General features: G+C 39.2%; 1 protein-coding gene across 1 annotated transcript; it reads left to right on the top strand.

Annotated features, from left to right (window-relative positions):
• The first annotated feature begins 6,251 nt into the window (after nucleotides 1-6,251).
• LOC149300756 (COX assembly mitochondrial protein homolog) lies at nucleotides 6,252-24,756 on the top strand. The gene is made up of 4 exons (XM_089484940.1): nucleotides 6,252-6,270; nucleotides 7,637-7,729; nucleotides 23,961-24,051; nucleotides 24,636-24,756. The coding sequence occupies exons 1-4, from the start codon at nucleotides 6,252-6,254 to the stop codon at nucleotides 24,754-24,756; spliced, it is 324 nt and encodes a 107-aa protein (XP_089341066.1).
• Nucleotides 24,757-25,878: the final 1,122 nt, after the last annotated feature.

Here is a 25,878-nt window from a genome sequence, read left to right as displayed (position 1 = left end):
TATATTCTCTGAAGGGAAATTGCATAAGGATTTCAAAGCACCGTACTTACCTTTATATGTGGCCCACCACAAACACAAATCTAATGGGAAAATGGGATTTTGTTTTTTTTTGTCTTTATCTTTTCACATGTCAGGCACATTTAGGGATGGATGCTTCTTGCAGGGATATCTGTAACAAAACACAGAAAAATAATCTCCCTATTCTCCTGAACATGTAGATACCACATATGTGTGGTATGTGAGTGTTAAACAGTCACAAGACACCCCTAAATCATGAGAGGGCAAAAAGCTTTAAACTTTTTCTAACAACTGAACCGGACACACCTCATGCTTTTTTAGAGGTAAAACTACTCCTAAACAACAAAATAACACCATAACGATATATTCCCTGAAAGCACAAAGCCCAAAGACCTCAAAGTTACTCCGGTACATTTCTATGTAGGCCGACACAACTACAAATCTAACGGGAAAACTTTATTTATTTATTTAAATTCTCCTTTTCTGTTGTTAAAACCATTTTATAAATATTGTTTTTGATGTTTTTCCTTTTCTAGGTATGAGGCTAATTTTTCAAATGTGTTTTAGTGTCTCATAACCAACTAGCATGCAAATAACTAACCTTAGTGAAAATAACTTGGGGGTTAGGTTAGGGGATAGCCTAAGGGGTAACGTCAGGGTCCTGTTAGCGGGTAGTTATAGGTACGGCTAGATGTTAGGGTTAGATTACAATACTGTATAGTTTTAGTTATAGGTATGAAGATCAGATTAGGCTATTCGCTATTGATTGTGAAACTGATTAATAATTAGTGACCAAAAAGGTCATTAATCAATGGTCACATTTTATTAGGTTAAATATATAGTGTAAAAAACATATCGCTATCAGATCACAAGTTTAGGCCACTGACATTGATTAGTGAGATTGATCAATAATCAGTGACCTAAAATGTCAATGACAAGTTATCAGGTCATAATTATTTATTTTGTTTATTCTTGGAGTGCAAAGCCTGAATATTTGTTTGCACTTTTTATCTATTTTTCTATTTACACTAGACTTGGTTAAAAGGTACTGCATAGCTTTAAGACGCAGTGCACTGGGATAGGACATCATATCTGGGCTCCAGATCGGTCACAGCGCGTCCTGGGGTGAGCGTTCGTTGTTGCTAAATACCTCATCAACAAGGCATTTCAGCAACACCATTGATGTTTAGGAGGTGATGCAGTGGCGTCGGCAGGGGCCCCCCCTACAGCATGCTGTGCCCCTCCAATGGAAACGCCGTCTTTTTTTTGTAATGGACGCAGAGGAGAGAGAGAGGCGCCGAACGGTCGCTAAGGAATACATTTTCAGATACCGTTCGGCGCCTCTCACTCTTCTCCGCGAGGCCTCTGCCTTGATCACGGTGCCGGCATTTCATGCTGAGCGTGGGTATATGACGTCATATTCATATTCATAGCAGTGAAGCCGCGCACACCGCGGCAGAACAGGGAGACAGAGGCCTCGCAATCCCACTGCTGGACTTCTACAAGGTAAGTGAACTTCAAAGGGGGGAGAGGGTAGAAATTGAGGAGGGGGTAGATAGTGAGAAGAGGTAGATAGGGAGTCAGAAGGGGTAGATAGGGAGGGAGAGGGGGTAGATAGGGACATATAGTGTATATGTACCATTTTATAATTGGCCCCCCTACTTTGGCCCCTGGCCCCCCACGTGCCCCCCCTAAATACAAAAGCTGTAGACACCACTGAGGTGATGGTTGATCGCCTCCTAAACTTTTAAAATGGGCGTCCGCTGCCATACAGTGTAACATAGTAACATAGTTCATAAGGTTGAAAAAAGACCAAAGTCCATCAAGTTCAACCTATATACATATTGTGTCCCTACTGTGTTGATCCAGAGGAAGGCAAAAAAACCCTTATGAAGCAGATGCCAATTGCCCCATACCAGGGGGAAAATTCCTTCCCGACTCCAAATATGGCAATCAGAATAAATCCCTGGATCAACGTTCTGTCCCTATTAATCTAATATCCATAACTTGTAATATTATTGCTTTCAAGAAACACGTCCAGGCTCCTTTTGAACTCTTTTATTGAGTTTGCCATAACCACTTCCTCTGGCAGAGAGTTCCATAATCTCACCGCTCTTACTGTAAAGAACCCCCGTCTGTGCTGGTGTAGAAACCTTCTTTCCTCCAACCGTAGAGGATGTCCCCTTGTTATAGATACAGTCCTGGGTATAAATAGGTCCTGGGAGTGATCTCTGTACTGTCCCCTTATATATTTATACATAGTTATTAAATCCCCCCTAAGCCGTCTTTTTTCCAAACTAAATAACCCTAATTCTGATAATCTTTCTGGGTACTGTAGTCCTCCCATTCCCCTTATTACTCTGGTTGCCCGTCTTTGAACCCTCTCCAGCTCCACTATATCTTTCTTGTACACTGGTGCCCAGTACTGTACACAGTATTCCATGTGTGGTCTGACTAGTGACTTGTACAGTGGTAGAATTATTTCCTTGTCGTGGGCATCTATGCCCCTTTTGATGCACCCCATGATTTTATTTGCCTTAGCAGCAGCTACCTGACACTGGTTGCTACAGATAAATTTACTGTTAACTAAAACTCCTAAGTCCTTTTCCATGTCAGTCGTCCCCAGTGTTTTCCCATTTAATACATATTCCCAGCCTGGATTTTTCTTCCCCATGTACATAACCTTACATTTATCTGTGTTGAACCTCATCTGCCACATCCCAGCCCAAGCCTCCAACCTATGCAGATCCATTTGTAATCGTGCACTGTCCTCTATTGTGTTAACCACGTTACAGAGCTTAGTATCGTCTGCAAAGATTGATACTTTACTATACAATCCCTCTACAAGGTCATTAATAAATATATTAAAAAGAATAGGGCCCAAAACTGACCCCTGTGGTACCCCACTAGCAACAGTCACCCACTCAGAGTATGTACCATTAATAACCACCCTCTGTTTCCTATCACTGAGCCAGTTACTTACCCACATACACACATTCTCCCCCAGCCCAAGCATTCTCATTTTATGTACCAGCCTTTTATGTGGCACCGTATCAAATGCTTTGGAAAAATCAAGATATACGACATCCAGCGATTCACCCCGATCCAGTCTTGAGCTCACCTCCTCATAAAAGCTGATCAGGTTAGTTTGACAGGACCGATCCCTTGTAAACCCATGCTGATATGGAGTCATACACTTATTTTCATTGAGATACTCCAAAATAGCATCTCTTAGGAAACCCTCAAACAGTTTACACACAACAGAAGGTAAACTAACAGGCCTATAATTCCCCGGGTCACTTTTTGTCCCCTTTTTGAATATTGGCACAACATTTGCTATGCGCCAGTCCTGGGGAACAGACCCTGTCACTATAGAGTCCTTGAATATTAGAAATAGGGGTCTGTCTATTACATTACTTAACTCCCTTAGAACGCGGGGGTGAATGCCATCTGGACCTGGTGATTTGTCTATTTTGATTTTTTTTAGGCGGCACTGCACTTCTTCCTGGGTTAGACAGGCGACATGTACTGGGGCAGTTATCTCATCCTGCTGTATATTACCTGGCATTTCATTTTCCTCTGTGAATACAGCAGAGAAGAATATATTTAATAGATTAGCTTTTTCCTGATCCCCGTCTATAACTTCTCCCTCATTACTTTTTAAGGGGCCAACGCTTTCATTTTTAACCTTTTTACTATTTATATAGTTAAAGAACATTTTGGGGTTTGTCTTACTCTCTTTGGCAATGAGTCTTTCTGTCTCCACTTTTGCTGCTTTTATCTGATTTTTACATATTTTATTTTTTTCCCGATAGCTTTTTAGTGCTTCCTCACTGCCTTCCTGTTTTAGTAGCTTAAATGCCTTTTTTTGCCATTTATTACCCCCTTTACATTTTTATTTATCCACATTGGTTTTCTCTTGTTCCTGACTCTTTTATTCCCATACGGTATGTACCTTTCACATTGAGAATTTAAGATATCCTTAAAAATCTCCCATTGAGTGTCTGTACTCTTGTTTTTGAGGACATTTTCCCAATTTACAGTGTTAAGGGCTTCTCTTAGTTGATCAAACTTTGCCTTCCTAAAGTTCATGGTTCTTGTGGCTCCTCTAAGAGTTCCCATATTGAAGGACAAGTTATAATGTATCATATTGTGATCACTATTTCCTAGATGCCCCCTGACCTGCACATTAGCTACTCTGTCAGGTCTGTTGGTCAATATTAAGTCCAGTAGGGCGCCCCCTCTGGTCGGGTCCTGTACCATTTGGGACAGATAATTATCCTTACTTATAGTCAGAAACCGGTTTCCTTTATGAGATTCACAGGTCTCTGTTTCCCAGTTTATGTCGGGATAGTTAAAGTCCCCCATAATAACCACCTCATTGTGATTTGCTGCCTTGTTTATTTGCTTTAATAATTGATCTTCTGCTGCTTCCATTATATTTGGTGGCTTATAGCAAACCCCGATCAGTATTTTATTATTTTTCTTTCCATATATTTCTACCCATAATGACTCCACATTATCATTTCCCTCACATATATTCTCCCGCAGTGTGGCCTTTAGGCTGGACTTTACATAAAGGCAAACTCCTCCCCCTTTTCGTTTTTTTTTTATCCTTCCTGAATAGACTATAACCCTGTATGTTAACCGCCCAGTCATAGCTATCATCCAACCATGTCTCTGTTATACCCACTATGTCATAGTTTTCTTCATGGCGGATGTTGATGCCCAGAAGGAGGGGATGCTGATCTCGGTGTTGCTGAATGCCTCGACATCAAGGCATTACAGCAACACTGTTTAAGTGTAGAAAGTGATCGTAGATCAGTGACCCGTCAATGGACGTTAAGTGGTTAAAGATCTACAGAAGATGTACAAAAAATTTTCAGCTAATATTTACAACAGCCCTGTCACGGTGGGAATTGTTGCTCACGCTGGGTGGGGCCTAAGTCAAACGTCCAATGTTGTGGTTTGCATTAAACTCAGCTTAGTATATCCAGGAACAGCTTTGGTAACAGACGTAGCGTTATATGTGTTTATTGCTCTCTCCACAGCACAACTCATGCTGTGAGAGAGCCATTAGCTGTCACCAAGTAATCAGTGCCGGCTCTGTTTGATGCTGGTAACAGGAAGGCCCACCCAACCTCGAAAGGAGTTCAGCTGGAGAGTGAATAAGTGTGTGTCGGGGTAGGAGTTTGGGAATGAGTGGCTGGACAACTGCACCAAGGAAAAGGAGTTGAGGGAGATGTGTGTGTATAGTATTAGTCACTGCATGAATGCTGTATGGTGTTGGAGAATATGTGTATATGTATGTATAGGGATATGGTGGTATTAGTGTATGTTATTGGCATGTGTGAGTATATGTTGTTAGAGTTTCTGTGTTACTCTATGGGATTAGCATGCGTATATATTCCTGTATGGTGTTAGAGTAAGTACTAGTGCATGGGTATGTGTATGGAGTTAACAGTGCGAGTGTAAATGTATGTTGCTAGCATAAGTGTGTTTTAGAATATAGTGTTTGAGCGTTTGTTTATGTTAGTACATGGTGTTAGCATGAGTGTGCGTGTTAGTGTATGGTGGAAAAAAAAAAGCGTGTGTATTTATGTAGCTACCGCTGACCTCTGTTACAGGGGTGGTTACTAACCCTAGGATCACCCCTTGGTACCAGACACACTCCTGTGCTGAGAGGTAGGCAGTTTGGAGGGACAGAGTCGACAGACTGACAGATAGTGTTGTGAAAGGACTACATAACATGACAGGCACATGTTCCCGGCAGTGGATTTAGTACAACTCACGTCTGAAATATCAGCAATGATTTTACTACTTATTCTGTATAACTGCATAGCCTCGCCGTGTTTATCTAACATGCCACGCCCTCTTTACATAATAATAACAATAAAGAGACCGAAATAGTTTCCCTTTCATTCAGGAACGTTAGGAAATTCCAAAACATCACACACACTATGACGGAAGACTCCCGCAGCCCGTGCCTGAAAGGGTTTTATGGACAGCGCCACCCAGAGAACACACGGACAACATCTGCTCTGTGTGACTGAGGCGCCCGAAACATAGCCTTCCCCCGGAAGTACATGTCCGTGTACCGGGGAGGGGCGTCCTGACCCTAGGAAGGTTACAGGCATGCTTTATACCGGCGGTTTCCTGGTACAGTGATCAGGCTGTAGTGTCTGATGACACCTAACCACAATAATTATAGCGATTAGTTTACGTTCTTTCCCATGGATTCTGGCAAAGCAGGTAAGCGCGGAAAAAACAATGTTAGATGGGCAGTGTACTCAACGCTTCTTATGTGGTCTTCGTAGTAATCAACTCCCAATGTAGGTTCATATAAAAAAAGAAAAACTGGTAAAGCTATATAGTGTAGGATTTCAGTAAAAGTGCACAAGAGAAAATGTAGATTTGGCTCAAGCACTGTTTCTGGAGCGTATACTTGATCTTGTGGTTGCTCCTTCAAATTATAAAGGTGCCATAAGGAGTTAATGGAAATAAAACAAAGGAACACAAGAGCATCAACCAAGACAACAGCATCCAAATAAAAAAAAATTGAATTGACAATTCCACTCTCACATATTCGGAAGATGGCATCCTCCTTTCCCAGAAGATGTTCAAAATAAATCCACAATTCAATGTACAGCCTCATTGACATACAGCTAACATACAGGCGATTGGCTGCCATCACTCCTAATTTCAAAAGGGAACTTGGCTCCTCTTGACTGAAGTGCCAGTCCTCCATGGCAGCAGATGGCAGCATCTCAAATTAAATATTGGAAGGACTCAGAGATAACCCCTAAGCAGGGAAGTTTAAGTGGTTTGTGTTATTGCAGAAGTATTAGAATAAAGACGCTGAAGAAGCTACATAAGGATGACATTGTTATCAGTCTCAGTTTCTACATGGTTTTGTACTTGTTTTTTTTTTTTTTTTTGTAGGACTTCTTGCATGTAGATTAAATCTGAATGCTGATTGACCTGTTAAAACTTCCCTGGTTGTGATCATCTAAGTGTGCATTTGTTATCCTATATGAATATTGGAACGTTTGAATTGTAAAATGGTTAGATGTTTTGTGAATCTTTATATGCAATTTTGTGTCTTAATCACATTGTACCATATACACGTGTAATGTGCTGCTGTGGTCAGAATGGTACTGTTCAATGTTGGTTAATTAATTCATTGCCTTTCGGTAAAATTAGTTCTTTATTTTCTTTGCGCTACAAATGCGACAGTGACCATTATTAAGAAAGCTTCAATCTTGGTTTTATTATTAATTTGTGAATGATATTTCCCCCTTTAATTGTGAATACCATTTTCTCCGTATTTATTAACCACTGGATGTTTATAGAACATGCATTTTGTATCTTGCTGCTTTAGCACATTATGAGAACATCGTAAAGCCATAATAGTGCCTAATAACTTCAACCAGTGAAAAAAGGTGAGAATTGATTCTTGCACAATGAGCTAGTAATGAAAAAGCCATAAGTATTGGTTATTTTCCTCCTTTGTTGTTTTCGTTGATTATTTTAGCATTGACATACATGTTTAATACATAGTCTTGCTTCTTCATACAGTACAGTCAAGCGCTAACTAAAAATATCTTCTTTCCAATAGAAGAACCCTCTCTGCGGCATGTTGAAAAAGATGTGCTGATTCCCAAGATTATGCGGGAGAAGGCCCGAGTACTGTGCTCTGAAAAAGTAGATGGTGAGGATGTAGCTGGTTCTATACCTGTGCAATTGAAGATATCTATGTTATATATAACCTGCGGCAGTTATAGTGTACGATGTCTTTCAAAACATTAGGGGAACTATCACCATCCTTGACAATATTTGAAAATATTTAACTTACCCCCTCCATAATTATTTGATTATCTTTGCGTTTTAAATGCATGCCGACCTGTCTGCGAACCTCCGGTGCTCTTGAGACTTTCCCTTGCAACATGGAAGCCTCATGGAGCCTGGAAGACTGCAGTGGTTACCGTATTTCCCCAAGTATAGGATGCTCCCTTGTATAAGATGCACCCCCATTTTTGGGGGCCAAAAAAAAATAAAATATTACATAGTTATTGTACTGGCTGCCTGGGCATGATATGAGTGTGATTGATGTTGGCTGCTAGCAACTGTTAGCAATCACACTCCTATCATGCTCAGGCAGCCAGTACATGCACATCACTTTCAGCCTCCCTGTGACACGGATCCATGCTAACATACATACATACATACAATTTACTCCCCAACCTTACCTGAACTGCTGATCTTCTGCTGCCGCTCGCCGACTTCCGTGGGGGCCGCTGTTTCCCCTCTGCCTTGCTTGACGCGGCTGCACAGGAGCTGAGCGGAGTCATGTGGATGCGATGTGCATTGACGTGACTCCACCGGGTTCCTGTGCAGCCGCGGCGGATGAAGATAAGCAGCAGTTCCCGCGGGTTCCTGTGCAGCCGCGGCGGATGAAGGTAAGCAGCAGCAGTTAGTTTAAAAAAAAAAATACACCACCACTGTATAAGACGCACCCAATTTTTAGACCCCAATTTTTTCTAAAAAAAGGTGTGTCTTATACATGGGGAAATACGGTACATCACACGCAATGTAGCATTTGACATAATCACATAAATATGGATGGCGCAAAGAAATGCTTATATGAAAAGCTAGATTTGCATAAGTATTTGAATAAAAAAAACCGTTTTACTTACCATGCATGCTGTCAGAAGCGAGGATCCGACAGTGTGTATGGACACTTGTTGCAACCGTACTGATACGGGAAGTAATTATGTTTTTGTCTTAAAAGCTTTAGATAACAAAGTTTAATGTCCCTTTTTTAAATACAGGATATACTCAGTAACTGCGCTTCAGAGCTCAGTTAGAATGAGGACATAGGATATAGACCTAGATAAAAACAGATTACCTTGAAAATGGACATATACACTGCTGGACATATTTGTTTTAAACTACATAGTTTCTACACTTACCTTTTCACCCATGGGCATGTAATGATATTTAGTGGAAATGATGGATCATGACATAACTTCAGGCCTCACTTCTGCAAAGCTTGGCCAGTGTCAACCATGGTTTCAGTAACATGGACTTCTTCAGAAATTCTTCACAAATGGGGTCCTAGGTGTCCCTCTAGGGAGGCTGTGAGTGAAGTGTAGGACATTTTAAAGTGGCATGTTACAGCTCAAATCGAAGGTGCACGACACTTTTTGCAAACTCTACATGGAGCATTTTGACTGCTTGAGGGTAAAGCAAAATGACACATAATTTAATCAAGGTGGAGGAATAGTTATGGCCTATTACTAGACATGCCATTGTTACCTTGTAGGAGTGTAAGATACTTGGCATTCTAACGCTGAAGGCACCAGATGGCTTGCATTGAACTTAATCGGTCTGGAAAAACACCCCTCATAGAATTGGGGGCATTAGTACAATGGAGGATCATGGGTCCTTAGTACCTGCTCTTTGTTTTTCTTTTTTATACTTTGTCACAGTACATATATATATTTGATATAAATGTTACTTAAATTGCCATCTTACCGTAATCATTATAAAGTAGTGTTTGTTTTGTATGTAGCTTGAGAGTTCAGGGAATTAGATGCATTTCCATAATTGTAACGTTACTCAAAATCATGTAGTTTTTCTTCAATGTCAACACGTATTTAGGCATTTGTAATCTATAAATAATTTTTAAAGTTGAAGACCGGTAATAATATAGCAGGTTAACCGGAGATTTCCTGTTCCCAGGATTTGGATAAATATTTTCCCCCATTACGTTACGGTTTCTGTCACTGACACCTCCTCTATAGAAGAATGCATATTCAAGTACTTAAAATAAAAGTACCATTTACTCAAGTGTCAGTCATCCGTAGTGGCAGATGGCAGTATTACAACTTAAATATTGGGACATAACACCTATGCAAGGAAGTTTACAATAAGTGGTTAGTGTTATTGCAGAAGTATTAGAATAAAGACACTGAAGAGGCTACATAAGAATGACTTTAGCATAATGTCTACTTTGGCCCCAGTGTTTGCAAATTAGCATCTTTTAAGATGTAAAATATTTGTCACTATCTTATCATATGCATTATTATCAATCTTAGCTCCTACACGATTTTGTGCTTGTTTTGTGTGGGACTTCTTACATGTCCATTAAATCTGAATGCTTAATTGACCTATTAAAACTGCCCTGGTTATGATCTCTGCCTATTCTATACCATGTCCGATCAGTCTATAAGCTTGTTCTCTGCACTTTGGCTGGGAATGTTTGAAGACTATTTACAATTTCAGAAAAAAACCTAGTTAATACGTTTTGCCTCTCCTTCACATGAAGAAGCTACATCTTGGGTCCCAATGTGACTCTACATCTTTTTCCGTGTTGGCCCAATGTAAGTTTGCATCTTCTACTGAACTTTCATTTGGACCAGTGTGGCTGTATTCATTTTACTGCTTCAGAAGACATTCAGCATGCCATTGTTGCCTTGTAAGAGTGTAAGATACTTGGCATTCTAACGCTGAAGGCACCAGATGGCTTGCATTGAACTTCCTCTGGAAAAAACAACCCTTATAGAATTGGAAGCATCGGTACAATGGAGGATCATGGGTTCTTGGTACATACTCTTTATTTCCCTTTCATATAATCTCACACTTCTGCTGCAGAAGAATGCATATTAAAGTACTTAACAGAAATAAAATAAAGCTGTTACCTAGAAGTTACAGTCCCGTTGCAGTAACTGCTTTTCTCCTACATAATCTGATGTTTCTTGCCACTGGTTTCAGTGATGGGAAAGTGCTCCTATTGAAATTAGTTGGACTTTCCACACACGCGCATGGGTCTGACTTCTGCACACAGCGTTTACCGAGCCAGCAGTGGAGGTGGGTGTATCCAGTGCAGGGAGATGTCTTTTGCTGGATATATCTCCAGCATGCCATTTAGCTGGGGCCACGCAACTATCATATGCATTAAAGTTTATATGATGGCTGGAGTGTCCCTTTAAGTTGTTGACCTTTTATAAGATCCTTTCGGCACAAGAACCCCTGTCTTGTGTTGAAAGGATTCTGATTTTATACATTGCCTGACATTGATGTTGTTGTGTAGACGTATCTTATCCACTGAGCCCTCCTCCTTATGTGCACTGCATTAAAGCAGAACTCTCTTCTTGCACCAAGGGAATTTCTTGCACCTATATGTAAATTAAATTAGAGTGCAATCAATTATGCTTTCAGTTAAGTGTTATGTAATGCTATTAATTTTTTAAAGGAAAATAGGCCAAAGAACATGCATGAAAAAGTGTATCGTGCTCTCACAGCTAGGACGAACATGTACATCACAGCATGTAAAATGTAATTTGGGAGTGAATTCTTATTCTGTTTGATTCTAATGTCATCTCAACCCAGTTTATCAGAAGAATTAAGAGAGAGAGAGAGAGCTAGCTCAACCATTACTTTTGGTTGTGTGTATTTTTTTTTTTTTTAGGAATAGAACAGCTTTTACGTGGACAAAAAGAAGTAAAATCATTTTCAATGAAAGAAACGAGCCTCATTAGAGCCACCAACAGCAGTTATTGACAGCGAGACTTCCTATTAACAAGGAGCATTTAACTAAGCGTTTGGCTGTTGGATCTTTGGAGTTGATCTAATTTGCTAGCATTAATTAGTTTCTTTTGAGCAAGGACACTTGGTGTTCACAGCTATAGATCTAGAGGACTAATTAGGATGGAGAATTGAACAGAATGTAGTAAAGCATTAACCTTCAACCATAACCAGCTGGGGCTATGATAAAGACCATAATGCCCAAATGTTCCCTATTCAGGTAAAAAAATACCCTAATGAATATCAATTGCAGCAAGCTGACATCTTTTTTTTCCCCCTCTATATAACATGCATTCTGACTTCTTGATAAAAAGCCAGTCTTGAAAATATATCACTACCGTCAGTGTTTATATCTACTGAAAAATCTCAAAATTCGCATTTTGGTTTACTTTTTTGCAAACGCCTACATAGTAGAAATTCTTTGTACACGCGTATATACAAATCTAAAATGTTAGTTCTAAATGTCTCATTGCATATGGATGCAAACTATAAACCATAAAATATTTGGTAAATTAAAAAGCCAGTTCCTTTTTTTTTATGTTGAAGTATTAACAAACTAAGGTAATCATTATTTCTGAAGGATACCACTATAATTTTAGTAAATCGCAAAAGCAAACAATAATTGTTTAAATGTTCAGGTTGAAAAAAATCCTTGTGAAAATCATTGGACATGTCCACTCCACATTGACCTGTTATGGCATTCCATGGTGTCCACTTCATGTATTGGCAAATCTAAGTGTCACAGCATGGGCCCTTTAACACTTGACCCCTGCTGTTTCAACAGTATATTTTCCACCTCATCTAGCCAGTAGTGACATAAAAGCAATCCTCGTTAAAGTACAATTACTCAGTCTGATGTTTTACACAATAATTATTTCACTTCAACCTACAGCCCCCTGAGAACTCTAATCATCATGATATATGCAGACTCAATACTGACACTTACTGTAGAATACTAGAAAGTTAAATAAGACTTCCGTTGGCAAAAAGATATGTCCTATCAGTTGGTGCGTTGGTGTCAATAGAAGTAGTAGAAAATATACAAATAAGACCTTAGCTGAGATGCTGACTGCGAAATGCCCCAAAATCAGAAAAATGGCACCCATAAACTGCTTTTGGGAAACTACAAAGTTTTCTTTTAATTATTGTTAATAAGGCACCTGTGTATAGCTAAAGCCCTTATCGCTTACCAGGGTACGTCAAGTATTGACTCTTTCTGAACCACATAAAGCCCACAAATGAAGCGAAGCTCCCAATTTTAAGATACTCATCTACTTAATAAAATCCATGGATTGAATCAATGGATCGGTAGTTTTCTGACTTACCTATGAGTCCTCCCCAGTGGCTTGAGGTAGGGCAACAAATTTCTGCAGCCTCAGGAGCAGTTCTTTTATTTGTAGGTGGGAGAAAGTAGCATTCCCTTTTTTTCCACATCATTCCACTCAAAATAATGTGCATTTGTCTTTTAATCTCGCTCCTCCTGGCCCTGTTCATTTCTTTCTGTCTTCAACATAAAAGGAGATGACAAAATGCTCTGGTAGAAAAGATTGAGTTTAATACTTAGATAGCCGTAGTTATTATGCTACTAAAAAATAGCTAGTAATTTGAAACATAGGATACTTAGTAATACTTAGTATTTTTCAGAAAATACTTGTTCTGAGCAGTATTGGGTCAAAAACACCTTGAATTAGAGACATGGAAATGCTGTACCGAAGTACTATTGGTTTATAGGAGTAATATTTTAGAAAACCCACAAAATTATGCAGCTATTTATTATTTTCTGTGCTTAACATGAATTTAATTACTTTGTTCTTACTCTCAATATTTAAATTAATCCCATTCTCCTATATGCTGGTGCTCAAATTAGAATAATTCTTTAATCAGCTGTGTTGTGTATACTATAAATGTAGATTTTTTTTATTTTTTTTTTAAACAGCACTCTTTGTGGAATATTGAGGTAGCGGGCTTTTCATTGTTTATAGCTTATTTAAAAGTAAAATCAGAAATACTGATTTCTCCTTGACTGGAGACTTGATTTAGTTTGAATATCAGTCTGATCTTAATCAGGTGAGAATTAATTGAGTTGGTGGTTTTAGATATTCAGTGATGTCAACTGAACCATGCTCAATCTAGACCTGACTGTCTTCTGCATTGCGCTTCAAATACCAAGTAGCTTCTGCACTTCACTTCTAAGCAACACATTCCAACATGGAATGATATTTTTCATGCTCATCCTCTTATGTTTGTGGCTCATTAAATGCACTCTCTAATGATTCTCTGAGCACTTGCACATGGCAAGGTTCTGACACAACAAAACTAATGAACCTTGACCTAGCACAAAATTAAAGGCATGCAAGCTTTCTCATGAAGTAGGCTTCTGAGACCCGTCTCAATACTCTTTCATAAGACTTGTAGGCATACGTTGATTTGTTAACCCTGACTGAAGATCTCAGGGTGCACCTACAGATTGTGTTATCATTCTAAACAGAGAGGTTAGCAATGTCATGAAAATATTTGGTATATTTAGATACAGGAAGAGCTTGGCACAGCTCCCCAGGAAGGATAGGAATGCGACCCATGGCAGAGCTGACCTTTTCATATAAAGAATGCAAATGCAGCATATATCCCATGCATTGTTCAATGAGATAGGCCTGGGACTGGCTCAGTTCCAAATTGGTTAATTCCCTTCCCACTGAATGGTTCTATGAACTCTAGGTACAGTTGAGTTGATTATACACAAGGATGCCATCTAAGATACTCCTAAACATTATATCTAAAGACCTAGACCCAAGCTGTAATATAACTTATCACCCAGTGTTTTGTTACGCACTATAAAAGAAAAAAATATATACAGAAAAGAGAGCACATATTACACATTCCCATTCCGTGTGCTGTTGAAGTGACCAACATGTACATGCAAGAAATCAGAGCACACCCAGCAAATACTATATTGCTTACCAAGGAACTGGATCAGTGGGACTGCACTGCCATTGGGACTCATGTTATTTAAATGGACACCATTAATAAAGCCCCCCCCCCAGCACATACTATTTAAAAGCACCTATCTGAGGCATTAATAATGTGGCATGAGAGTCTCAGTGGGTAAAAGGGCAGTGCAGTCCCACTGATTCAGCTTCGTTCATAAGCTATAGAGCCATGCTAAATTAGATAGGACTTGCCAAAATTGGGGTACTTTGACATAGTGGCGGGCTATATATAGCTATGCAGTGTGACGGAATCCCCAATATTTATGCCTTAGATATATGCTTTTAAAAAGTATTTGATGGGTGTGCGCTGATTTCCTGCTTTGTTGTGTGTACTCAATATAAAAGACAGAAGACCAGAGAGGGACTCTCATTATGTGAAAGGACGTTCTCTAAGTTTATGTCTGAAATTTTATTTTTTGCTATATCTAACATAATTTTTGATGTAAAATGTTCTACATTATTGTTCAAATTCAACATACATGTAGCCTTAGTTATGTGTGTTACAGAAGTATCTTTTCAGGTGTGGTTACCAGACTAAAACCTAAATCTCCAGCCCTAGTAAGCAGTATTCAGAATTTAAGACACCTCGATCTCCCAACCTAACACTTGTGTTGCTTCGAATAGTACACGGCAGCAATACAGCATTAAGCATTGCGCTCGGCACAGCTCCCCGCTTTAGCCAGCTTTGTTTTAACGCCTGCAAATCATATCACTGCAAGGTGTCGAACATAAAGAGAAATAAATAAATAAAACTAGCCCTCCCTATTCATTGCAAACAGTTTCATTTATCTGAAGAGTGTGATCACAATATCTTAAGTGTTGTGATAATATACATGGTGAGATGACACCTCAGTAGGGCCAGCTCTTAAGTAGAAAAATTGTAAAGGCTCTGAAGCTTCTGCCAGGGCAGTGCCGTCAAAGTTGCGCCAGCGTCTATAGATATGTTTTTAACAAGTCGGAGCCCTGGTGATGTTTCAGGATTGCCGAGCGTAACAGCATGTAACAGAGATCATTTTGTTGTCTGAGACTCCAAGACAGCATGGGACACGGTTAACTTTTTTAAATGTAGTTAAAAAAAATAGCAAGGGGCATTGCTCTTTAACTTTGAGAGGGACAAGAGCATCACAATGATTTACTATGAGTTACTTTTACCTCCCTACTAGGATAAACCCTTAGATGACCTTGTACAATTACACTAACCATATAACCTGCAAAGTAATTATTCATTCTGCTTTTTCTCACCCATGTTCCTCGTTCTCACTTCACTCACATCTCCTGGTGTCACAGTGACCTGGAAGTGTGGGTCATTATCCTGCACAGATTCTACACTTGTGGTTTATGTGATACGGCAGCACTTCGTGATACAATAAAAAATAAAAAGTAAAGGGTGATTGGCACAGGGTCCCTGCTGGCAGCTATAATAAGATGTTATAACTATTCCCATGCCTTCTTAAATGCAACAACAAAAACACAGTAAAGGCAGCTCATAGGAAATCATAGGAGGAAACAATGGGCTGTAAGTCCAGCTTGTGAAATTCTTCAGATAGACGAACACAACCCAGTATTCTGAGACTTGGCATATGGTGGACTTTTTGATACAGCCTTGTGATTTAAGATCTTACCCATAGAGGTTCTTTTGATTTAATAATATATTTATGATATACAAATAGTCATTACCTGACATGAGTTGTCTCAAACAATTAACGGTCTCCATTGCCAGGCATGAGCAGTTTGAGCTTTACCAGTTATTCACAAGATATTACACATACAGTCACGTATCACGCACACAGTTCGTGTAGAGTAACTCAGCCAATTAGGAAAGGCTTCTGAACGCTCAACCAATCAGGAGAGTTGAAATGAGACTCATTCAGCTTAGTGGGACTCCTCCTCCAGCCCACTCTAATTATTGGCCCAATGCAGAGTTTTTTCATTTGTATTTTTAAACAGAGGGAGACTTTGTCTACCTGAACAGGCCCCTCAGGAAAGCCAGCCCCCCTAAAATCGTAACAGTTGTACCCCTCTGATGGCAGCCCTGATTGCAGCTTTCTCCAGCAATTTTACTGGTTTTCAAATACATATACAATTGAGTTATTCACAAAAGCCTGATTGCGCCTCTGAAAGGTTTCTCTTTAACTATATGTATTGTAACACAGAATTATAGATACAGTGGCAAGAACATGTAGATGAACCCTTTGGATAATCGTTCATGTTTTTATTGAACACAACTATTAAACATTCAAAGTGCTTCCAGTAGCAGCAGATTTGTATAATTTTATAGCATTCTTAGGATGTCTGGTGTCATTGACTCTCTTGAGGTTATTCCACAGTATCTCTATAATCGGTTAATGTCTGGGCTCTTACTGGGTTACTCCAAAAGGCGGATTTTCTTTTTTTTCTACGCCATTCTATAGAAGATTTACTTCAATGTATAGGGTCGTTGTCATCAACAAGAAGTCTTCAACTTCTGCTGAGCTTTAGCTGGTGGACAGTCACCCTGATGTCATCCTGTTTGGTACCTTGATAAACTTGGGAATTCATTGTCCCCTCGGTGATGGGATGTTGTCCAGGCCCAGAGGCAGAAAAACCATCCCCAAATCATGATGCTCCCTCTAACATACTTAGGATGATGTTTCCATGTTGTATGCCATGCCCTTTTTATGCCATACATCCATTTAAAAACAATATTTATTTTTGTGAGGCATGGTTCACGTCCTGTTTATTTGATTGGATTCCAAGTTTGCTAATGTCTGACTCCAATTAGCTTTTGTTGAAGTGATTAACGGTTCACATACTTTTTCCAACCCACACTGTGAATGTTCGAATTATGTATTCAATATGGACATGGACAACATAATGTGTGTGGTATTAAAAAAAAGATTCTTTGTTCATTTTTGTAACCTAGATATTTATAAATAAATGCTGAGGATTCCAAACTCTGTATGTATGTATGTATATGTACCAGTCAGCCATAACATTATGACCACCTAATCTTGTGTAGGTCCCCCTGTTGCCACCTGACTCGTCAAAGCGTAGATTCCACTACACCTCTGAACGTATGCTGTGGTATCTGGCACGAAGATGTTAGCAGCAGATCCTTTAAGTCCTGTAAATTGAGAGGTGGGGCCTTGTTCGGACTTGTTGGCCCAGCACATCCCACGGAGGCTCGAGTAGATTGAGATCTGGGGAATTTGGATGCCAAGTCAACACCTTTAACCTTTATTTATGTGCCTCAAACCATTCCTGATTAATTTTTGTTTGTGGCAGGATGCATTATCCTGCTAAAAGAGGCCAATGCCATCAGGGAATACAACGTCCATAAAATGGTGTACATGGTCTGCAACAATACTTAGGTAGATGGTACATGTCAAAGTAATCCACATGAATGGCAGGACCCAAGATTTCCCACCAGAATATTGCCCAAAGCATCATACTACCTCCACCCACTTGACTTCTCCCATAGTTCATCCTGGTGCAATGTGTTCTCCAGGTAAGTGACACACACACACACCCACGTGATGTAAAAGAAAACATCATTCATCAGACCAGGCCACCTTCTTCCATTGCTCCTTGGTCCAGTTCTTATGCTCATGTGCCTATTGGTGCTTTCGGCAGTAGACAGGGGTCAGCATGGGCACTCTGGTCTGTGGCTAGGCAGCCCCATAAGCAACTAACTACGCACTGTGTGTTCCGACACCTTTCTATCAGGGCCAGCATTAACTTTTTCAGCAATTTAAGCTACAGTAGCTTGTTTGTTGGATTTGACCACACGGGACAGTCTTCGCCCTTCAAGTGCATCAATGAACCTTGGTAACCCATGACCACTGCAGACTGGGAACACCCCACAATTACTTCAGTTTTAGAGATAAATTTTTCCTGCTTCTAACACATCAACTTTGCGGACGAAATGTTCACTTGCTGCCTAATATATCTCACCCACTGACAGGGGCCATGATAACAAGATTATAGTGTTATTCACTTCACCTTTCAGTGGTCATAATGGTATGGCTGATCAGCGTATGTATGTGTATGTACAGTGTGTGTATATATATATCATATATAATCTGTGATGGAATCTGGACTTATTTCACCACAGTAATTCCTGATGTATACACCTCAGAGCTCCTATATCACCTGACTATGATTTTTCTTCTCTGTGTATACACACACACACACACAGGTGACTTAACAAGTGAAAAGGACCTCCTGATGTCTTCTGCTAAATAAAAGCAGCATTCACAGGCTTCACAAGCAATTATTTTTTATTTTTTTTCTGAGGTCTTCTCAGCAGTCATTTATCAGGGGGAACTTTATATCACAACTATCTTAGCCTAAAACATGAGCCTCTCTATATATATCTCTAGAACATGGCATGTGTGCATAAATGCGAGATATGTAATGACTTTTATTGTTTCTTGTGATTCTTAAGATTTTATGATTCATATCAATTACTTCAGAGGCTTTTAATTGTTGACCCTTTAAGTGTATTTGTTATAGTTTAGTGTTCTCAAATGCATTCCAAGTAAAGGAAGATAACTGATATAATATTATAGAAAAGGCTGGTCTCATAAATATTTTAGTGCCCTGGAGAGATGTTGAGGAAACACAAATCATATATTCAGGTATCTGGGCTGGAACATCAGTAGAGCAAGGTGGGGTGATGTTCAACCCACTCAAGTATGAAGCACTATAATATTAATGCCTTGGATTTCCTAAGGTTTCAGGGACTACAGAATGTTTGCATTGAAAGAGCGGGTTCTTCTGTGTGTCAGATGGAAGGTGTGTGCTTATGTGAAAGTGTGCTTTAGGAAGCGTATTTCAGTCCTGACTACTAGAACATTGGTGACTACGCAAAAAATACTTTTGCGAATTACTTGGGCTTTGAGATGTGATCGAGAATTAGATTTGGACAGTCCAACATCAGCTTGTTGTACTCACTGACAAACAATAATTTTTTCAAAAACCAGGCTCATGTTTCTTTTGAAATCAGCAAACATAAGGTATTCTGAATACTGTGAGATATGTTTTTTTTCTAATTAGTAACAATTGTGAGATACACCTCAAGGAGCTGATTACCCATTTGAGCATTATAGTAATATAGATGAGTTCATTGCTGACTGTGTGACAAATGTAGCTGAATATTAATTGATAATCACAAGAAGTCTGTAGATCCATTCACATAACTCCATCAGTGCTTGATGGTAAAAAAAAATCCTAATTACAGAGCTGTAATAGATTTTTTTTTTATTATTATGAAAGCCTTGTGTTAAAGAGAAGGACAAAAAGCACACAGAAGCTTTGGTCTTCATATCCGTGAATGGAAATTAATTTGTATTTCATAAAACACATTCAGTTGCATTGGTCATCCAGATCTCAACCTTAGACTATACATCTGTCCCCTCCACTCTTTTAGTATTTTAAGTCAACATCCCTTTCCTTTAGTTTTCTTACCAGGGCTGCCATCGTTTATCCAGCACCTTACACTTTATTGTGGGGAATGAGGTGCCCAGCGGGGTCACGCAGTGCACATTCCCGCGGCCCTGCAGGAAAGCATAGAGTGACACATTCATGATGGCTGAAGATAGGCAGCGGCGTGGCAGGTCTCCACCATTGGTGGGGGGCAAGTGAATGTAAATGTGTATATATACCGTTGTGTCGAAGTGTGTGTGTGTGTATATGATAGTGTGTCTACTGTATTGTAGTGCCAGATTTAGCGTGTATGTGTGCATAGTGTTAGCAAGTGTGTGGATGTGGTGTTAGCATGTATGGTGTTGTGTAAGTGTTGTATGGCAGTAGCATGACTGTGTATATGAGCATATAATGTGCATTAGTGCATGGTGTTAGTGTGTGTAAAATTAATGGTTGAACATACAAGTTGAGTAGTGTAAAATACCCCTTGTCATGAAGGGGTTAACTGTAGTACTGTACAAAGTGGTGCAGCACTGAAGAATGGTGTGTGTTATGCCATATAGCCCTAACAAACATCCTTTAACTGCAGACCAGGGGGTAATAAATGAAAATAAAAATAATTAATGCGGAAGAAAAAAAAGTTGGCTTCTACATTTTTTGGCTTGCTCCTAGATCTAAACCAAATTTGTCAACCCCTGCTCCATCTTTTCTTTACTTCCACTTGCCCCTTTCCAAAAAAAATCTACTTCACCTCTAAAACCTCCTTCATATTCACCTTTTAATGTATCCTTACTCTAATCTCCTGTTTCAGTTTCCAACTTTCTCCTTCTCTATGATCTGTTCACCCTCTTTCTTCTGTTTTTTTTTCACTGTTAATTAGGGCTGCAACTAACGATTATTTTCATAATCGATTAGTTGGCCGATAATTTTTTCGATTAATCGATTAATCGGGTAAAAAAAAAAATGCAAATTTTTCGTTTATTTTAAATAAAAACGTATAATTTACAATGGCATTTCACGATTCGCCTTCTTATTTTACTGACATAATAATTAAAGCTATATTTTAACAAGAACTCAAAAAATACCAAAAAAAGCTTTACTAGTAAATATTCATGTAAACTATTTTTGCCCAGTTATGCACATCTCACCCCCAGCTTGCCTCTCTGTCCCAGAAATGCATATCAGGAGGGGTATAAGGCATATCAGGGGACAGAGTGGCATATAGGAGGTATAAGGGGATACCTCCTATATGCCACTCTGTCCCCTGATATGTATTATACCCCTCCTGATATGCCTTATAGCCCCCTATATGCCACTGATATGCCACTTTGTCCCCTAATATGCCACTGTGCCCCCTGATATGCCTTATAGCCCCATATATGCCACAGTGCCCCGATATGCCACTGTGCCCTCCTGATATGCCTTATAGCCCCCTATATACCTTTACCCTTGATATGCCACCATGCCCCGATATGCCTTTTACCCCTATATGCCACTGAGATGCCACTGTGCCCCCTGATATGCCTTATAGTGCCTTCATGCCACTGTCCCCCCTGATACACCTTATAGCGCCTTCATGCCACTGTCCCCCCTGATACACCTTATAGCCCCTTTATGCCACTGTCCCCCCTGATATGCCTTATAGCCCCTTTATGCCACTGTCCCCCCTGATATGCCTTATAGCCCCTTTATGCCACTGTCCCCCCTGATATGCCTTATAGCCCCTTTATGCCACTGTCCCCCCTGATACACCTTATAGCGCCTTCATGCCACTGTCCCCCCTGATACACCTTATAGCGCCTTCATGCCACTGTCCCCCCGATACACCTTATAGCGCCTTCATGCCACTGTCCCCCCTGATACACCTTATAGCCCCTTTATGCCACTGTCCCCCCTGATACACCTTATAGCCCCTTTATGCCACTGTCCCCCCTGATATGCCTTATAGCCCCTTTATGCCACTGTGCCCCCTGATATGTCTTATGCCCCCCCCGATATAAGAAAAACTGACATCACTAAAATTGTTTTTTATATTTATATTTATTAAATATAGACAAAAAAAATACACAATACAATATAAATATATATAAATATATGGACAATAAATCAAATATTATAGACATAAAAAAAAAACACAAATGCACATAATTAATAGATCCCGCAAAAATTCTACCTGCCCCACCAGGGGTTAATATATCAACAGAAGAAACACAGGGCAAATGAGCATAAAAATAAAGATAATACTTACCCAGTGCTGCTTACTTGTCCTGTTTTTCTTCTGTTGATATATTAACCCCTGGTGGGGCAGGTGGAAGTGGCAGCGAGATGAAGTACCGGAGGTTGCGCACATCGCCCACTTAAATCCAAATCCCCTGCAGGCGCTGCAGCGGGACCTGGATCCTCTCCGGCAGCCGGTAGGGGTCTGTGTGATGCGCGCAGACAGCCGCTTCTCCCCTCCGCTTCTCCCCTCCGCTTCCGTTGGGGCTTCCATGATGGAAGCCGCACCGGAAGGTCACATGACGCCGGGTTCAGTAATAGAAGCCCCGGCGGAAGTGGAGGGGAGAAGCGGAAGGGGAGAAGCGGAGGATGTCTGCGCGTTTTGCACAGACCCTCACCGGGTGGCAGAGAGGATCCAGGTCTCCTGCAGCTTTGCGGGGGGTCTGGATTCTACAGTTATAATCCGATCTCTGTTTGAGATCGGATTATAGAAGGACGGGAGTTTTTCAGAGCGTTTGCTCTGAAAAACATAATTTTATAAATCGATAAAAATCGATTCAACTAATCGATTATGAAAATCGTTGACAACGATTTTCATAATCGATTATCGATTTTATCGATTCGTTGTTGCAGACCTGCTGTTAATATTGCTTCCTGTTTTCACTCTTATTGCACCAGCCCACGTTTTTAGTGTTACAGATCCTGTATATCTATTCTCCTAGCCTTGAACTCATTGCTATCTGTTCTTTGAAATACTATGCTGGTAACATCAACCCACTTAATTCTTTCATTATACAAACCAAAAAATTGGTCTTATGTACTAATGACGTCGGTCTCAATAACAGTATGGTAATATGATAAGAAAAGAGAGATTCTAATTAAATCCTTGTGCTAAACAAGTGACAATGACCTTACAAACAGAGTGTGGCTTGAGGCCATTGAAATTGAAAGCTTGAAGATCAGATTTGGTCAGTAAGCGAGAAAATGCTTACAACAAAGATTAATTTGTTAATCACAAAACTATTACATTGTATTAGAAGCATTAGTCATGTGCAAACCAATTTCACATTCTATAAAATCAACATGTTCTTCCATGTAGAATGGAGTATATTAAAGTCCCCCCCCCAAAAAAAAAATCTGTATTGAATACAGTGTTGCGTACATTAGTTTAACGCGGAGTCTTCTATTGTTACAATAAACAGTCTTTATCTTCACATGTAGGGAGCTATGGTAGGCAGTGATGTATTCTGACATAGGCCAACTTGGCTCGGGGGGGGGGGTTCCGTAGATTGGGCTGAGATAACAGAGCTAGAGCACACAGGTGACAAGTAGTTATGTAAAAACATTACCTTATGAAAACTAACATTTTCAAGACACTATTAATACATTTTTTTGGTGGGGATTAAACCTTTAAATGTATCTTCCACCTTTACTAAAGAATGCTGCATTTTATTAAATGTACTATAAATATCAGGAATAAGATCGTATAGTGTGAATACAAGATATTGGAACACTTAGCAACACGCAAGTACACAACCCTGTAGCACTAAAGGGTTAAACCGGCCTGTCATATTAAATAATAAAGGTGGTATCAAGAACATAAAATATGTTAACCACTTAATCTGGCTTAACTAAGGGGGCAGAAAGAGTCAACCTTGTTTTTGTTCTTCAGTGCAGTAAGCACCTATATGTGATTTTGCCATATTGTTTACAATCTTTTATATATGACTTTTATTATTGCAGCTTTCACAAAATGTTGCCAAGAAGCTGGTTTTCTGATGGTGGTGAAATGTCGAGATGAAAATAGAGCATTGAAGGAATGTCTTACAAAACAGTAAGTGTTAATACAGTGTAAGATCTTGATACAATGAAGTGTGTGTATTAAGTTCAAATCAATGTCACATACCTGTGATTAGATGTAATACAAAGTGATGTTTTCCAACTAGTTGTAATCAATGGTTTATGCACAATATTGAATGATTAGAAGTCCAATTTCTCATGGTTTCATATGGCCATGCACTTTTTTTTTTTCTTTCTCTGCATATAGTACTGGATGGTGATACTAGTGAAAGTGCAAACAATACTTCCTTGAAATTGTATTAGCACATATATGTTATGTTACATTAGTATAATATGTAGAATGCTTTTGGTTCTACTTTAGACACTTTAAAACTGGGAGGGTTATTATAATTGTTTTATTTATATAGCGCCAACAATTTACAAAGAGCTTCTTAGAACACATATATTCAAGGGGTATGACTAGATTTGACAGATTAAGACAGTTACATTATGTGAAAGGGGTCTTGCTTTCAACATTACAATCTAGAGGGTTAAAAACTGTTGATTAGGTCTTTCCAATCTAGGAGTCAAGAATATATTTCTGCAGTTTCATATTTTGCCTGTTTCCTTTTCCCCAAGATACAGCGATCCTGCTTTATATGAAGAATGTAAACAAGAATATTTAAAAGAGAGAGAAGAGTTCAGAAAAACAGGAATTCCTTCAAAGAAACGGGAACAGAAAGTACCAACCAGCATGTAGTGTTGTGATAAATTATATGTAATATGTTTGTGAGACTTTACAGTATCTTGAATAAAAATGAGTATTTTTCAGTTTGGCATTCACTTTCCTTATTTGTCTTGCAGTTAAAGTGTAACACTGTGTATAAAAAACATAGCATAAAGATAGAGTGATTATGAGTACTGTGATTGGCTAATTGGAGCTAATCAGGTGACCCGCGATGGCACTTCTGTGATTCTTGAAGAACTGCCTCATCTGATCACATAAATTGTGATGCAAAGATCAAAGAGAATATCACTATGGGTGCAAAGGGGTTAACAATTTATGCGGGCTTAATTTGCTTTAAGCACAAAATTGTGACTGTCATCTCCTCAACTGTAGGAAAATAAAATCTGCTTATTTTGCATAGGTAGATTATATGGGTAATTGAGTACATTTTGCATGAAATTTCCTGGCTACGTTGATTCTCTATGATGTCAGAGCTGAAAGATACAAATCCGAATAACTTGAAAAATAGAACTTGCTTCAAATAATAAAACAAGTAATTCAGTTTCTGGTGCTAGATTCCATTATGGCTTTATCTCAGATGTGATGACTCTTACAATGTATACATTTCTATATAGTTTTATATAGTTATTATAACATATTATAAAGAATCAAGGGGATATTATGAAATGTAGATGTGTAGCACAAAATGAGTTATTTATAAATATGTTGTGTGCACAAAACCAGGAAAAGCCTCAAAACCTTACAGGACTTTACGCAAACCAATAGATAAAGCGGTTTTCTGACTTTTTTTGCCCCAAAAAGTAGATCTGTAGATTGAAAGGTACATAATAATGATGTAATGATGTATCTCATCAATCAGTATTTCTAACTTAATTCTGTTTTGATTTATTATACCACAATCTTTATAAATCAGCCCAGATGAGCTTCATTGAAGGTAGGTTTAAATGAAGAACTCAGAATAACTGTTTAAAGGAGTATTCTACATAGTTAGTTTAGAATGTTCTGGTGGAATCTACATACATCACTATATACCTATCATTACATATGCCAAGTTGTCCTTTTGTTCCTGTGTAATTATATTGTGAGAATTAGACATTGTGCATATATCAGAATTTCCTGATTTTATTATTATTG

This window comes from Sceloporus occidentalis, unplaced genomic scaffold, assembly GCF_023333645.1.
Source record: "Sceloporus occidentalis isolate IW3139 unplaced genomic scaffold, rSceOcc1.0.p SCAF_23, whole genome shotgun sequence".
In the NCBI taxonomy this organism is placed as follows: Eukaryota; Metazoa; Chordata; class Lepidosauria; order Squamata; family Phrynosomatidae; genus Sceloporus; species Sceloporus occidentalis.
The sequence above is the reverse complement of the archived record's forward strand: the minus strand, read 5'-3'. Positions and strand labels throughout refer to the sequence as shown.

What these genes read in the sequence shown, in the direction of transcription:
- LOC149300756 (XM_089484940.1), top strand. An exon ending in GTGCTCTGAAAAAGTAGATG is followed by an intron (nt 7,730 to 23,960) that starts GTGAGGATGTAG and finishes TTATTATTGCAG; the next exon opens with CTTTCACAAAATGTTGCCAA. An exon ending in AAGGAATGTCTTACAAAACA is followed by an intron (nt 24,052 to 24,635) that starts GTAAGTGTTAAT and finishes CTTTTCCCCAAG; the next exon opens with ATACAGCGATCCTGCTTTAT.